The following is a 17,154-nucleotide window of genomic DNA, read 5'->3' on the forward strand; positions in this document are numbered from 1 at the left end:
AGTTTTGTTACCGACTTTTAACGTCGACTCGCAATAATGTTTGCTTTATATACGAATTTTAAGCCTATTCTATAATGTACTCTTTGTTTCCTGTTTCTTGTTTTTTATCTTTCGTTTTTTTCTCCTTTGTAACCGTTTTTTATTAACAATTGTATTTTTTACTACGTATTTCTTGTTTCTTTCGAAGTCCGTTAACTTCTATCTCGGGCGATATAAAACCGGATAAGAAACAAAAAGATAAGATGTAAAAAATAACAAAAGGCAAGAAACAAAAAGCATATTGTAAAACAGGCTTTATACTTCGTACATATAAAACAATCTTGATTTTTGGACTAGAGATATTACATGAACAATCAATATTGAGTATTTAGAATTAAATTTAGATACTTAATACGAAAGATTAAAGATTAAAGTTAGAAAATTTGTATGTATAAGTGCGATATTTATGTAATAGTATACAGGGTGATCCGAAATTCACGAAGTCAGAGTACTGGATATGATACTTTATGCTAAAAGAAATAACTTTTTCCTTTTGCAAAATTGCGTCTAACAGAGAGAAGTTTTTGCAGGAGAACAAGTTGAAGTTATACGAGTAAACGCAAAAATTATTTATCGAATGTAATTTTACCACAGGAAAAAGTTGTTTGTTTTAACATAAAGTATCATGTCCTGTAGTCCGAATTCGTGAATTTCGGATCACCCAGTATAAAGATATGTCGATGTGTCGTATTTTATCGGTAAAACAGCGACCTTATCGGAGTTCGAGTTACACTTTAGGATCTCCTTACGAATATGCTATTTATATATTTCTGTGATTACTCTTTTCATGAAAAAATAAGTTGTGAATAAAACAGTGGCATTTTTATAGTAGAGAGTTTTGCAGTATGTACTGAAAATTGATAGAAACATTTTTTTTAAGTAGCTTTTTTTAAATTTAAACGCATGCATTTATATCTGTAATACGTTCGAAGATTTTGTTAACTCGTCAGGTTTGTTAATACTATTATCAATGTCTACGTGTTCTCTTTTTGCTCTAACTCGCGCTATCTTCTACTGAAACTAGATCACGCGTATCTTTTGGTAAATGTGTCAACCGCCTAGACGCGGACACGGGATCAATACTTACGCCCTGGTTTTACCTCCCATCATCCTCCCTCGCCCACTATCCACAGATCTGCGCCCCCTTACTCCATCTCGTGTTATTCTGCTTCTGTTATAAAGTGGCGTGTTTTAGAGTGGTTTTTTTGTCTGGCGCTTATCGTCAAACGCGTTTGCTCTTGTTCGAGTATTTGCAAGCGACGTTAGATATTTACAAGAAATCTAGCAATGAAGAAGTTTTGAAGTAATCAATGCTTATCAATTACAATATATTCAATTAGAATGATATGACAAGAATGTGAATATTATTTATATATAAGGAAGACATGTATAAATTAAATATTTGTTTTTGTTTTATACACACACACACACGCGCGCGCGTGTGTATATATGTATGAAAGGAGTATCAGGAGCTCTAATCAAAATTAGAACTCGGAAAAGAAACCGAGTAACGTAACATTCGGATACCCGCCCGCGGATCCGTTACCCATGCATACGGATCTGGACCGGTTCCGCGAGTACTCGTAGAACCGTATATGATACGGGTACCCGTGGAATCATGTACAATACTGGTACCCACCTCAATGCGGGTATCCGCTATATGTTACAGATATTTGTGCGTAACTTTGTTAATTTTAAAGATTTGTGTTTTAAAATCATTTGTAGTGATTCTCATTTTATTTGTAGTTAATTAATTTAAATTATATTGTAATCTTTAAAATATTTAACTACAAACGAAAGGGAAATCTCTACAAACGATTTTGAATCAAGATATGTAAATAATTTTTCTTTACCTTAAAGTCGGATGTTAATCATCCTTTTAAAAATCTCTATTTTATTACGAGTTGAACTACAAACAATTGCAAACGAAATATTATAAGGTACCTAAGCCGAATAAGATCCCAGTACTAAATAAAGCTCACTTTTAAATTTATTACTTTAAAACTCGTTTTACGCTTGCAATATATGCTTAAAAGATGTGTCATAGGAAGTAGATAAAAAGAGATTAAAAAATCGGAATTGGTAGCAACACGTTTGTTTAACACAACAAAAACTTGTATGTACGAGCCATTTTTATAATAATCCGGTGTTTTAAAATTACCAGTATACAATGTTTCATAATTTATGATAATTCATTACAATATTATTCAACTTCCTATCTACGGAAAGTAATTAGTAAATCTCTCTCTCAATTTTTTAAAATAAGTATAAGTATTTTTTTTAAACATAACAACGTAACAACGTAAAGGGGATAAATCGGACTTATTTGCAATTTTTGCTCTCTATAAAACGTAAATAAGGTCGGATCGTAAAGTCAAAGGTGCCGTTGACAAGATCATTTAATTCCTTTCATTTTTGCTTTAGACCATTTTAACGTATATCTCACCTATGAACCGAATAATGGAAAATGTAAAAACGCTTTTTCCAGTCCGTTGGTTTCAAATTGGACACTCTTATTTTATGGACTTTTAGATAAAATTTTTTAATATTTTAATGTATTTTTATTAATATTGAATAAAAATGATCAATTTGACAGTCAAAGATAAAAATTTTATTTTATTTGTAGAAAAAAAAATTACTGACAGTTTATATTATTAGAATTGAAATCGATAAAAGTCAATCAATCTCTGAGTCTGATACCTCGTGATATTTTACTGATTTAATTTTTTGGACGAGATCTGGTCGGCCGATCACCAGTACAACAACCAGACCTATAAGTTATCTACTGTACTGATCTACTGTACTGTACTCTACTGTACTCCGATTTGAACACCTCAAAAAAGATACGATTTCGACACAGGTCCTTTCGAACTTTGGAAGAAATTTTACAATAAACCACAAAAGTGATCACAAAACGCTTGAAATTTTTGAATTCTATACTCTTTAATTATCTTAAATCAATTATCTTTCAAATTTTTACATCTTTTTTTTAAATAATGATTTATAAGGATTTCCTTTTTTAAAAATCAATTTTCGCGCGATAATACATATTTGCTGAAAATACATATTTGCATCTATTCCATGAATGTTATGACAGAGAGATCAACTGTCGAACTGCTGTCACGTGTTCGATGTCTTATAAAGACTTTACATTATAAATAGCACACAAATCTGCTTAATTGTATTCATTTAAATTAAAAAGGTCCTATTTACACACACATACGGTCCGATTTAGGCTACTCTTCCTTACTTATTAAATCAGGCCCACTTATGTGATTATTATTATTTGTTTGTTATGTGTAGAGTTTACACAGAAAATAACGATTTTCAATGCTGCTATCCTTTAAGAAGCCAAATTACATTCAAATTGCTAGAAATGTCCAAAGATTAAAGAGTTAATTACAAACAAAATTAAAGATAATTGTAATATTTGAGAGTAGAGTAAGAATTTCTTTTCTATGATTAATAATCATTTTAAAACTAATTTAAAAAGATAATGTTTATTTTTAATTTACTTTTGATTTGGGCCTTATTATATTCATATGCATGTAATAAAACCCAATCAGAGTTAATAAAATTTTGTTTTTATTTATTTACACATATTTTTTAAAAATATACAAAAAATATATTTTACTTTTAAAAATAAACGAAATGAAGATTTCATTCTCACTTAATTTATATATATTTCAATATCTTCATAAATAGAATTTAAAAAAAATAAAATAAATTAAGTGGGCCTCATTCGGCTCAGGTACTATATATTATAGAATATATACATAGAATACAATTATCTATAATAAAAATTATCTATAATAAATTGAAGTTGTTGTTGTAAACTTGGTAGCCGAATCTTAACAAAGTTTTCAATAAAATGAGTATAGTATAAAATATTTCGTTCGCAATTGTTTGTAATTCAATTCATAATAAAATAGAGATTTTTAAAAGAATGACTATCATCTGACTTTAAGGTAAAGAAAAATTATTAATATATCTTAATTCAAAATCGTTTATAAAGATTTTCCTTTCGTTTATGGTTGAATATTTTAAAAGTAACAACATAATTTAAACCAATTAACTACAAACGATTCTAAAACACAAATCTTTAAAATTAACAAAATTACGCACAAATATTTGTAGCATATAGCGGATACCCGCATTGAAGTGGTACACCAGTATTGTACACGATTCCACGAGTACCCGTATCACACACGGTTCCTCGAGTACTCGTATCGCACATACATGGTTCTGCGTGACTCGAATTAACGGATACCCGCGAAATCGGTTTAGATCTATGTGCACGAGTAAGGGAACGAACAGGCGGATATTCGGGTATTCCCCTCATAAAAATACTGACACATATTTCTTGAGGAACAATTTTACGCAAACAGGAAAATATGTTATACAAAATATTTTGATCAGAACTATTTTCCCTTGTATTTATACACATACATTAAATAAAAATTTATAGCTGCATTTTCTTTTTTTATTATCCCAAAAGATAGGACATGTAAAAAATCTCTTTTTTGCCTATCATAAGTACAGTTGCCTTATAAATTCTATATTTGAGTATATTGTGTTTTTCAAGAAAACGCCTATTAATTATAAATATGTAATCGATGTTATTCAATACGCGAAACTGCTAGTTTTCCTAATAAGACTTGCGAGCATTGAAATAAGCATTATATCTTTTAACTTGTATGCAGACAGCTTTTGCAGTGAAATGATCAATATCTTGAAAGAATATAGCATAAATATTCGCAAGAAGATACTCGATTGCAAGCATAATTTCATAACCGTTATTACTTCGCAAAGTTAAGACAAGCATGAGTTTTCACTTTTCAGCGTTGCTGTGATTTTAAAGACATTATTCGTAGATGTTTTTTTGATAAAAGAGAATTTCTTATTTATTGTATATATGCGCATATACTCTCATAAGCTCATTATGGGAAGGGGGGGTGAGAGAGAGAGAGAGAGAGAGAGAGAGAGAGAGAGAGAGAGAGAGAGAAAGAAAGCGTAAATTTATTAAAGCGCCCTGGGAACATCCTCTCAGACGTACAATAATATACATTAGTACCAACTTATTACAGACATATATATTTTTAAAAAATAATGAAAAAAATAAAAATATTAACAATATATATAAGCAAGAAAATTAAAATATTACAATTTAACATTGAAATATTGCAATAGATATTAAAGAATGATTATGAAGGCTATTTATGCGTCCATCTTAAGCAAACCAAGAAAAGTCTAGTGACAATCATTCACCGAGAGAGAGATTTGCATTTAAATAGTATATTCTTAAATCCATCGATTGATTGTGCATCCCTAACATCGAAAGTTCATTCGGAAGTTTAGATGCAGTGAATCCAATCAAAACGAACGTCTACGAAACTCAGTTCTATACTGAGGCAGGGAAAGAAGATTTTCAGCAGCCTTAGTATTTCAGCTTGATTGTGCAGATCTAAAAAGAAGAGAGAGAGAGAGAGAGAGAAAGAGAGAGAGAGAGAGAGAGAGAGAGAGAGAGAGAGAGAGAGAGAGAGAGAGATGTTCCTAAGCAAACATAAGATGATCTTCATTCGAGTGGGTTAACATAAGATAACCCTAATACCGATTAATTCTTTTTTTATCTATTTTATACATTGATAGAAATGAATCTTGATGTAAGATTCTAAAAGATAATAAACATATTAGCATATTAATAGATTTAAAGAGAAAGCAGCCCAAATTGTAAAGTAATATTTGCAAATATAGCAAGTCAAAAGTAACACGGATTATAAATAGGAATAAATATAATCGAGAGAAGTGAATCTTCAATAGCGAGGTCGGATCGATGAGGAACGCTTGACCCAATGACCTGGAACTGCACATACTATATAGTTTACAAAGTGCAACCTGGATCGAAGTGCGCTAGAAATTTGACCAGAATTAAATTTTTTCTATGTGTGAAATATCATGTAAAAATGTTCCTCTGTTTACTTATCACGATAATTACGATTATCATGTTTAAATTATTATTATATTGTAGAATGTTTTTAACGCATGCATTTCACAGACTGTTATCCGATAAATAGTTCAATTTTTTTTTAAACATTGCCTATTTGCTCTGCATCGTTATCATATACATATATGCACATAATAGTACTATGTATTTACACAGTCGTCAGTTTTTTAAATGACAACTGATTGTAACTGTAAGTTGCCACACTCATACATCTCGTTCGTCCACTTTTACCAGCGAGTAAGCGGAAGAACCCCGAAACAGGTCGATGACCCAACTGACGTATGACTTTCGATCTTACTTCACTCGATCAACCTGTCGATCTTAATCATCAAATCCATTTCGTTGTGAGATATAGAATAAATGTAATTTTATTGATAATTCTTACAAATATTCTATTGAAAGTATTGAAAGTATTATTTTATCGAGAGTATTAAATATTTTTTCCACTACTCCCTTTACAAATAAAATCTTTAAAAATAAATCATATAAGTAAAGTAAATTAATACTTGAAAGACAATGATGAACATATTTGAATTATAAAGGAGAGATGATTGTCTGTCGCGATATTGCTTTACATATCAATAATTAATAATATATTTACATAATATATAATTATATTAATTTATATAACACAAAAGTATTATTTTTGCAATAAAGATGTTTCTAATAGGAAAATATTATCTATATTGAGTGATATAGTTTGTAGAGTGATAATGGAAAGTCGTTGAAGTTAAATAACTCTTATTTTGTAATGAAACTGAACAGAATGAAATTAATTGAACATAACTTTATAGAAGAAGCATTATTTTAACTTATAGTGTATAAAAAGAATATACATTTATGGGAATTTTTTCTGTGTTCTTTATTTCGTTTCATTTTGCTCACTCATTACAAAATAATAATTACTTAATTTTAGCAACTTTTTGATTGTTATTCTGTATATAAAATATAATATTGTAAAAAAAATAGCTTTTACAGATATTCCAGCAAATGTTTCCACAAATTAATTCGTCAAGTGAGTATTACAGCGTTATTCACATATAACGCTCGTGCGAAGTTTAGAACGCCATAACTTTTGCTGATTATTAGAAATTTAATTAATTATGCATCATCGTCGTGCGCATATTGCGTGTATAAGCTGATTTTCGATGCAAAAATCCGAATATATAAACCGATTTTAGCATTATATCGATCCAACGTATTTAGTACGTAACAATAAGTATGAAATGTGTAGTGCTAAACCAGCCATATTCTCGATAGTTAATCTTTCAATTGCATAAGAGACTCTCGTTGAACATTCACAGGAACATAAGAGCGGAGGTCGCGAAGCGGTTGCCACATTCGAAAGTGACGGCGGCCTTTTCTACATAACGTCTTTCAATTTGAGAAATCTGTTCGCTACACCAATTTGATTTATACATTATGGCCCGTATTCAGAACGCGCTTTTATCAATAAAAGCGCTTTTATCTCTAAAATTCTATAGTATGCGTAACGTAAATTATAGCGTGTTAGCGCGCTAACATCGTTGTAAGCGCGTTCTGAATACGGGCCTATAAAAACTATAAAAAAGATCGCGATTTCATAAAAATATAATCGTTCAATAAATCGATGACAAGCAATAATTATTTTAATATTTTTTGTTCAAAAATTTTTTTAATTTATTACATTAGTAATACTATTTTTTGTCTCGAATTATATTTTTTTCTTTATCGTGGAAATATATTTCTTACAAATATATATATATATATATATATATATATATATATATATATATATATATATAATATAGGCAAAAAGTCCTTAAGAAAGACCTTAAGAAAGAAAAGGAATAATATTTAACTTTTAATTAATTACATTATTACATACATTATTATATACATATAATTAGTTTCACACGTTAATTCAATTTAACTAACATCACATTTGTGTAAATGAAGTACAACCAATAATTACAAAAACTTGGATGAGGAGAGTATGGATGATGTATAAAAATGAATTTGCAAAAAGGTGATATAATTTAAATATATTTTAAATTAAGTATATAATAGGCAGTGTTTTCCGTTATCTAGATAATTATCTAGATGAAAAAAATGGTTTCGTCTAACAATAAATTATTAAGAATATCGATTATCTTTATCTTATCTTAGAAATAAAAGAAATGTTATCTTTTTCAAATTAACTAAGATTGTAGAAGAGCATTATAAAAAATATCTATATAACTTTTAGTAGTGATGATGATTTTTTTCATGATAAAATAGATAAAAAAAAACTGGTATTAATACAATATACAACAACAGTCATAATTTGAAGCAACATTGAAGTATTTTCGTACTTAGAAGATAAATCTAAGAAATTAGATATTCTTAATGTGTATTTAAATGTGTGTACACACGTTAAAATCTTTTTTTAATATAACACATCATCTTCATCAGTAGAAATAAATAAATTTTTTTTTAACTTAAATCGTTTTACTACCTAATAATTTGGAAACAAAATTATCTTGAAAATTATCTAGATAAAAGTTTTTGGAAAATTTCATCTTTTATCTAGATTGATGTAAAGGTAATCATCTTCATCTTATCCAAGATACATTTTTGTGTAATTTGTCTTACCTATATCTAGATAATTTTTAATTATCTAAGCACAACATTGATAGATATATTTAGATTATTATTATCAAACGATACTACAATTAAAGATTATGATCGATTTGATTCACTTCTCTCTTTCTTTTTCAAGTCGTCGAGAAAATGTCGTAATTTCAAAGAGAAAAGATTTAAATTACACAATGCTATGCAACACGCGATATATACCTGTTTTCTCGTACATCGGCGATCTTTCGAAGGCGCGCACCACTTCGAAAGTTTGGTGAGGGGATAGAGCTAGGCAAAAGAGGACTAGAAGAGAGAACCTAGGTCGACGACCTCCGCACGTGGAGCCGTTCAGAAGTAGGCCACACCGTGACATCATGCAAATGGCAAAATGGCCGCCACTATCAAGAAACACATTTTATAGGAACGCTCTATGTACGCTGCGCGTCCGCTCTTCGGAATAGGCCTGTGTTGGCGCGCACGTTGCGTTGCGTTGCAGTGCGGTCGCGCATGCGTCGTCCACGTTTCAGTTTCTAGCTGTTCGTTTCGTAAAGCGAGTGTGGAGATTGGAGATCGTGGAGATTATACTCGCTGAAACCTAGTGCGCGCATGTTGATATCGCATTGCCGCGCACAATTCGATATATCTAATACTCATAAGTCTTATTCAATATGGCAGCTTATCGATTTACCGATCGATACCGATTGATGTCTCTACATTTTATGCAATAATTTTAATTTATAGCTATTTGGCTTTCGGTGCAAAGTTAATAGATAGAACAAAGCGAATGAACGAGTTCAAGTGACCTCGACCTAATTCCATTTAACTTAATCGATAATTAACATTCCAAGTGATATCCGTGCTATTTTGTTAACACGTGTAGAATTTATTCATTCTATTATTAATAATTTTATTTGACACATAGAAAAGATTAGAGATATAGTCAACATAAATAATGCCATTATAAATACTTTGAAGCAGTATTACGTTATATATAGTATTACGTTGATCTATATTTCTAATCTTTGGTTGGCCAATTCGTAAAATTTTTTCTACTGATTGGTCAATCAAATGCTTCAAAGCATTTGTAATGAGACTTTGACCACACCCTAGTTTAAATAACGAATTATATATTGTATTATTTATTGTACACACACACACACACACACATATATATATATATAATTATGTGTGTATATATTGTATATATTGTATATACATTATATAATAGTTGAAAATTTTGTTCGAAAATAAAATAAAATTTGGTACGGAACGCGATTGAATTAATTATCGATTAAAATAATCGGAATTTGATCGAATTTTTAATCCTTACTCATTCCAAACCATTTATTATTGTTTACCTAAAAAAATATCGAATCTAAATATAAATAATCAATCAAATTAATGGTAAGACATACATGAATAAATAAATGTTTTGTTTCTGTCTATTCTTAGATCTATTTATTCTTTTTTTTCTATCGTGTTTAAAATTGCATATCTCATGAATTGAAATATTTATTTCGCTTAATTGCGAAATGTATTTTGTTATTCATTCGATGTGCATTATATTGTTATTCGATCTTCATTTCCTTTTGCAAAGCATGTAAGGACAACTCGTATTGAATATTAGCGCATTGTAAGCAGATTGTATATACATAGTATTCAAAAATTGTTATATTTAAATATTTATTTAATTGATATGACATCATTAACTAAAAATAAGATATTGAACGTTTCGAAATCATAAATGATTAAAAACATAAATGATTAATAAATTTAGCATCTTTTTAGTGAATTAAACTTCCTATAAATGCTGCTTTGTAACCATGTAATACGTCTAATAGATATTATATGATACAAAATAGTTTGTGAGAGAATTTATAAAATTTATTAAATTACTGTTGAGAAGAAGTCAATTTCAAATCTCAACTAAAATAATCTTTTCACGTATTATATTATCATTGTTAGATCACCTTATATAAATGTATGTAGTGTATAGAAAATCGCGGACACTTTCTTTATTCGGCGCGCGTACATATGCGGGAATGCATTAACGCGGCATGTATGCGTACATATGCACCTGAATCCCATGGGACATTGTAAGACTTGCAGCCGAATTCGACATTACATATCTCAGCGAGAGTTTCAATTCATTATCAGTAATGTAGCATAACGTTTGCATCCTAATTATCATGACAATATGCATGCGTCTCTAAACCTATTCTTAAATTTATACGTAGCTGATTGCAATTTGTAGAAAATATATTTAATTGTGAATATACACGTGATATTTTCACTACTACACAGTTATCACGATTAAACTATAATATTTATTCTGTGAAAATACATTTTTGCGAATAGATTATTCATTTTAATCATTGAAATGTACAATGATTTGAATTGTGTATGAAACTCTTAATACAGACTTTTAGGTTATTCGTGTCCTGCGCATTTCTTTTCTTTGAAATACCAAGAGCACCTGGTCAAATACCGGTCTCTTTTCTATTCCTAAAAAAAAGTTTGACATTCAGAGAACAAGTTTTATGCGTTGTCGGCTTCAATTCGTACATATCCTTTAACTAGAATAACTCCGAAGTTCACCTCTGGGTCAAATGATCCATCGTGTGTATAGAGCGTACATTTTTGTAACTAAAAAAAGTTAAGTTTTATTTTTTTCTTTATTTTCAACTAATGTTCTCGTTTGCGAGAATATTTCGTGAATTATTAAAAAAAAAATTTAACCATAGAACAACATGTTAGTCCTTAATAAACACGATAGTTTTTGGCATTCTTATATCAAATATTGTCTGTAATATTATACAATATTATGTTGTTTATAATGTTTCAAAGAACATTTTTCTAATAAATTAAATTTTTTTAACACAATAACAATAATAAAATACATTGTTTAAAATGTAAATGCAATATATATTTTCAATTTATAGCGATTTATTTATGCATATTAAAAAAGTATTTTCAGATTACTAAATAACTAAATTTTTTAGACAGCCGACACTTGAACTATTTTTTCTTTTATAGTTTAGAATGTGAAATTTAAGATATTGAAACATATATTTCCTTCAAATATTTTTGTTTTAGAGTTTTACATTTTTGTACGAGAAAGTGCATTTTTCTCATTTTGTTAACTATATTTAGTTATAACAATTTATATACAATTTGTTATAAATATACAATTTTACAAATACTTTCTAAAGATGTCAAAATATACATAAAAATCATTTAATAATTTTCATATCCTTGTAAAAGTCCTAAAAATTAATCCAGAACACGAAACGTATGACCGAACGTATGTATAAGAGTGGTCAAAACTAAAATGTGTACTAAGGGTTAAATATTGTTTGATAAACTAAAACAATAAACATTGTTTTGGTTAACGAAAACATGAGTGGTAGGCAAGCCATAACAGGTAGCGGAAATATGTTACTGTCGAAAGCGACTGTAATTACGCATAACGATAGCGCTTACGTAATGCATATTTAAGTCGGTGTCGGTGGCGGTGTTGCAGGAATTCTCAAAGGAAATGGCGCTGTTTTCTGTTGTTGCATGATTTTTCACGAACGACATTGAGATTGCATAATATGCCTTTTGTACTCTTTTACATAAAGTATCAATGCAATAACTTTACAGTATACAATCATTAATAATTTTTCAAATTGAATAAGAAATAACTTTCGTTAGTTCTAATCAAAATATCGATTGTATCTTAAAATGTTATTTTTTATAAAAATTTAATTTTCAACGAATATTAAATTTTTAATTGTTGTAAAATAGATTGACTGGTATTATAAGTTTTTTATAATGATTAATTTGTTATGAAATTATTTTGTTATTTTATTAACATTTACGCAAATCGAAGAAACATTAATGATTCTCATTTAAACAATTTTAAAAATTTATTGTACAACAAAATTTTGAATAAATTGTAACAATAATAAAGAAAAATAACTTATCTTTTGAAAATGTCGATAAAGAAATTAATATTAATAACTGTTTTGCTATTTGTTTGCTTGGTGGTAGCACAAGTCAAACTTAGTTTCTTTACAAGAAAGCCCCAGGAGTCTGTAAAGCCATCTGTTTTATCGACTCGATAGGACTTATACATATACAATTTACGTATCACTGGCCTAATTTCCACCGAGGGTTTAATCCGGATTAGAATGTAAGAACCAACCAACTACAGTCGAGTATTCCCTTGTTACAGTCGAACGATAGGGGAATGCTCGACTGTAGTTGGTTGGTTCTTACATTCTGATCCGAATTAAACTCTCGGTGGAAACTAGGCCACTGACTTCATACTATTTCATACTACTACATCAATATTGTATTTATATACTCGTAGAAATTTTTGTAACGCATTTTCATATCGATTAGGATTGCGATCAAAGATCGGTATTCATAGTCAAAAATCAATATCCAATAAAAGCTTCTTCTCACGTGACGATGCAAAGCAGAGCTCTCATTGGATATTGTTCGTAGCTTATCGTTCATCGCGTCCAATATGTAGTAAGCATTAAGAGTTACTTCGATCAACTCCAATTAACTTTAATCGACGGTTAATCCATTGGAATTGACCAAGCGCATTTGTCAACGACAAATGAGAAAAAACAGAGCTTTTATTGGATAACGCTCGTCGCTCATCACTCATCGCGTCCATGCAGTAGTTAGAGGCCCCGCACAATAAAAGAAATAGGAAACAGAGAATAAGAATTTCAACCTATCAAAAATGTGAATTCCACAATACATGATTTCTGATAGGTTGAAATTCTTATTCTCTGTTTTCTGTTCCTTTTATTGTGCGGAGCTCCTAAATAGTGCAGGTTTAGTGCGATTCAATGGAACATATCGTTAGACCGTTTTATTGATATCCATTTTGACATTTGCGGTTCATTTGATGCTACAGATGCTTCGAAGCATTTTTTGATTGGTCGATTAGTAAAATTCTTTCTTCTGATTTGTCAATCAAAAGCTTGGAAGCAGTTGTAGCGTAAAATGGACTCCACTCTTTATAATACTCCTAAAGATATATATAACTGTGTTTAAACTTAAATTACTTATTTTACAATATTCTGATTCATTTATTTATTTAAAACATTTTTTTAAATTAAATTTTTATATTTCAAGAATTTTAAACGTCAAAATAGCCATGTCATTGCATAGCTATTATTAGAAACATTAAACAATGTCATTATTGTAACGTTAATTACAATAATGTATAATAATTACAATATTATATAACATAATACCAATAATTGAAATTTTCTCTGTTCTCTGCTCCTTGTTTATTGCACTAGTGTAGTTTTCATCTAAACCTAGCACGGCGCTAGTGCACCAGTTTTCCCAGTAGAAAACGCTATTAGAGAGACACCGTCCAATTGCACATACTGTGTTAATCCTTCCACCATAATTCAGACTAATATTCACTTGTTGCAAGATTTTCTGAATGTTTATCGACAAGCATCGATAAACCATTTAGAGAATCCCACTACTGAATAAGTACACGGGTTGCGTTCAGCAGAAAAAGCAGTTTTGCAATTATGTAAAATTCTTTAATACGATTAACCTTAGTTTCTCACTGGATCTAAGTGTATAAACCAATCATATTCACAAATTTTATAACAGTTGTAAAGTTGCTTTTTTTTTGCTGAACGCAGCCATTGTCTTCAACTTTAACGAGTAATATCTCAGAGTATCGATTATGTAACTTTTTCTGTAAAACGTGAAAATTTTTATGTATGTATATATGTATACACAGAAATACATATATTGGGTCATCTAAAAAGTATCCGCGGTATTTCGTCACTAGATATATGACCATCAACACACATCTAGTGACAAAAAACCGCAGATACTTTTTAGATGACCCAATACATACAAAAAAATTTTTATTTTTCAGGCATTTCCATCCTGGGGAAAAGATTACATGATCACTATCCAGTTCTCGGAGCAGAGTTTATTTCTGCCAAATTTTTTTCGTTCTATGCAAAAATACGTCAAATAAGCCTAATTTTACTGATTTTTGAGCTGTGTTAGCTAAACTACATAATTGCCAACTATGTATATCCTTTTATTTAATTTACCTAAACATGTCATATATTCACATATCTAGCAGTAGGGAATTTTCTTTGATATATATTTAATTCCACACTTTTTTACTTAATCATTAAGACTACGTTGTAACACAATAATGTTTAACGATACAAATGATCGGCATGAATATTACTAGCAATTTCGGATTCCCACTTATCTCCATTATTTAAAAGCTTTTCCTTGTTGTACAGCATTTCTTCATGAGTTTCGGTTGAAAATTCAAAGTTAGGACCCTGTGGAATAATTCACTTATTAATAATCCCATTCTTAAGATATATATATATGTATATATATTACTTTTTCCAATAACTCTGCCTCTTTATTAACAATAGTATCTACCTCAACAATGGCATCTACTGGACAAGCTTCCTGACAAAAGCCACAATAAATACATTTCGACATATCAATATCATATCTTGTAGTTCGTCGAGATCCATCTGCTCTTTCTTCTGCTTCAATTGTAATAGCTTGCGCAGGACATATTGCTTCACATAATTTACAAGCAATACACCTTTCTTCCCCAGAAGGATACCTAAAAAATCCTCAAAAATTCAATAAATTTAATATTTAAATATTTTGTATTTGGAAAATCTATTTAATTATGTTTTTCTTTTCTTCATCATATTGTAACATCAACACTAGACCACAAATGTCTTAAAAATTAGTTATCTTATTCTATAATAAGTTATAACATATATTTAATTAGTTATAAGTTATATTTTATTAATTATTATCACATATAAATCATATTAAATTGTCAAAATATTTTTATTTATATATATGTATATATATATATAAATATATATATAAATATTTACAATATATACTTTTGGTTTATATATCTATACGTACCTCCTTAATGCATGTTCTCCTCTAAATCTAGGACTCAAAGGTCCTTTTTCAAAAGGATAATTTATCGTTGCTGGTTCCCTTAATATCTGAGAGACAGCAAGTCCCATTCCTCGAATAATTTCAAGTAAAAACATATGTGTAGTCGCTGCTTCCATAATATCTGTCCAGGTTTTATCTTTTTCTTTGTTTACATAGAAATATTTACTTCGACTCAAACATATGTTTACACCATTAGAAACAATTTTAAGGAATCCTCCTGGTGCTAAAACATTTATAATTCTTAAAATTATAATTATTTCTTATTGAAGATATTAAGAAATCTCTTTATTACAAATTGAACGATTTTGATAATAAATTGGCAGTCTAATTATGTATATTAAAGAAATAAATAAGAAGACATAAAAAATTGTGCTTTGTTCAAGATCAGTTGATGTAGTAATTAAAATAAATTACATAGCATTACATTCAAATAGAGAGACACAAAGAATGCTTTAAGTTAAAGTCATTTATTATTCACTGAATGCCAAAAAAGATAGAGGTTTATGTTGATTTATATTACTAAAGAAAGCAAAATGAGAAAAGAAAAGAATGGAAGAACAATCAAGATCAGCTTCATCACAAAATTCATCTGAATATCATACCGATTTTTCCGGTTCGCGCGATTATCTGTAAAGGGCCCATCATGATCACTCAAATTTTTTAAAAGTTGAAAGGATTGACCATTCACGCTTCGTCAAGAAATTTTCTTAGAGAATATCCATCAGGACCTGCTAACAAAATCAGCTGAGGAACTGTGATAAATTGCGTACATACGTACGCATATATATATATATATATATATATATATATATACTAGTGCGATAATCACAAGGTCTGATCTTTTTAGCTGAATTTCTTGCACGGTTCATTTTTCATCCTTTTCTCTCTTTCTATGTTGGAGAGAAAAAGAGAAAAGACAAAGTGCAAGAACTTTAGCTAAAAAGAACAGACCTACTTTCCATATTGGCTGCGATCGATTTGGACACTTACAATACTTCTATTCTTATTTTACATCTAATGAACGATAAAGATAGAATGATGATTACAAGCTTAAAGCGCGTGAGCATCCAAATCGATCATAGCATTGATAACATCGCAGCTAATACGATGGCAAGATTCTAATCCAGCTAGCAATCCAGTAAGAGAACAAGCATCGTGTGCCACAGACTTGGCCGGGTTCACACATTGACGGAAAAGCGGAAGCCAATCGGAACTCGCAGTAGTAGTAGGCAGTACATTTCGCTTGTCTGCTTCTGTCTTTTCGCGAGTTCTGATTGGCTTTCGCTTTTCCGCTTTCCGCTTTTCCGCTTTCCGTCAAGATGTGAACCCGGCCTTATAACGTTTTCGACCGAGTTTGCACTAACTTGAGTTGGAAAATGCTTCGCTATTGGTTAACGTTACACATCTACCAATAAGAGAGCACAAAACGTCATTACTTCAACTTAGGTACAAAACTCAGTCGGAACAAAAATGTCATTAATAAGGGTGAAACCACACAATGCGAAATAGGACTGCGAAAT

At 29.8% G+C, this 17,154-nt stretch overlaps 1 protein-coding gene and 1 long non-coding RNA gene across 2 annotated transcripts; one reads left to right on the plus strand and one right to left on the minus strand.

Moving 5' to 3' along the window:
- The first annotated feature begins 9,015 nt into the window (after positions 1-9,015).
- On the plus strand, positions 9,016-15,260 carry LOC105154375 (uncharacterized). Its single transcript, XR_847175.2, has 2 exons — positions 9,016-14,386; positions 14,550-15,260. It is a non-coding gene; the product is annotated as an uncharacterized LOC105154375 (long non-coding RNA).
- ND-23 (NADH dehydrogenase (ubiquinone) 23 kDa subunit) lies at positions 14,700-16,445 on the minus strand. Its single transcript, XM_011069857.2, has 4 exons — positions 16,237-16,445; positions 15,596-15,857; positions 15,083-15,275; positions 14,700-14,976 (listed from the first exon to the last, which is right to left on the minus strand). Exons 1-4 carry the CDS (start codon positions 16,277-16,279, stop codon positions 14,845-14,847), a joined length of 630 nt encoding a protein of 209 aa, XP_011068159.1. The 5' UTR covers positions 16,280-16,445; the 3' UTR covers positions 14,700-14,844.
- Positions 16,446-17,154: the final 709 nt, after the last annotated feature.

This window comes from Acromyrmex echinatior, chromosome 11, assembly GCF_024713525.1.
Source record: "Acromyrmex echinatior isolate Ae372 chromosome 11, ASM2471352v2, whole genome shotgun sequence".
Lineage (NCBI taxonomy): Eukaryota > Metazoa > Arthropoda > Insecta > Hymenoptera > Formicidae > Acromyrmex > Acromyrmex echinatior.

Excerpts from the sequence above, each read along its gene's own strand:
- ND-23 (XM_011069857.2), bottom strand. The coding sequence starts at position 16,279 with ATGATGGGCCCTTTACAGATAATCGCGCGAACCGGAAAAATCG. Across the intron at positions 15,858-16,236 it reads CGCGCGAACCGGAAAAATCG|CACCAGGAGGATTCCTTAAA; the intron begins GTATGATATTCA and ends TAAATGTTTTAG. Across the intron at positions 15,276-15,595 it reads GGAGAACATGCATTAAGGAG|GTATCCTTCTGGGGAAGAAA; the intron begins GTACGTATAGAT and ends AGGATTTTTTAG.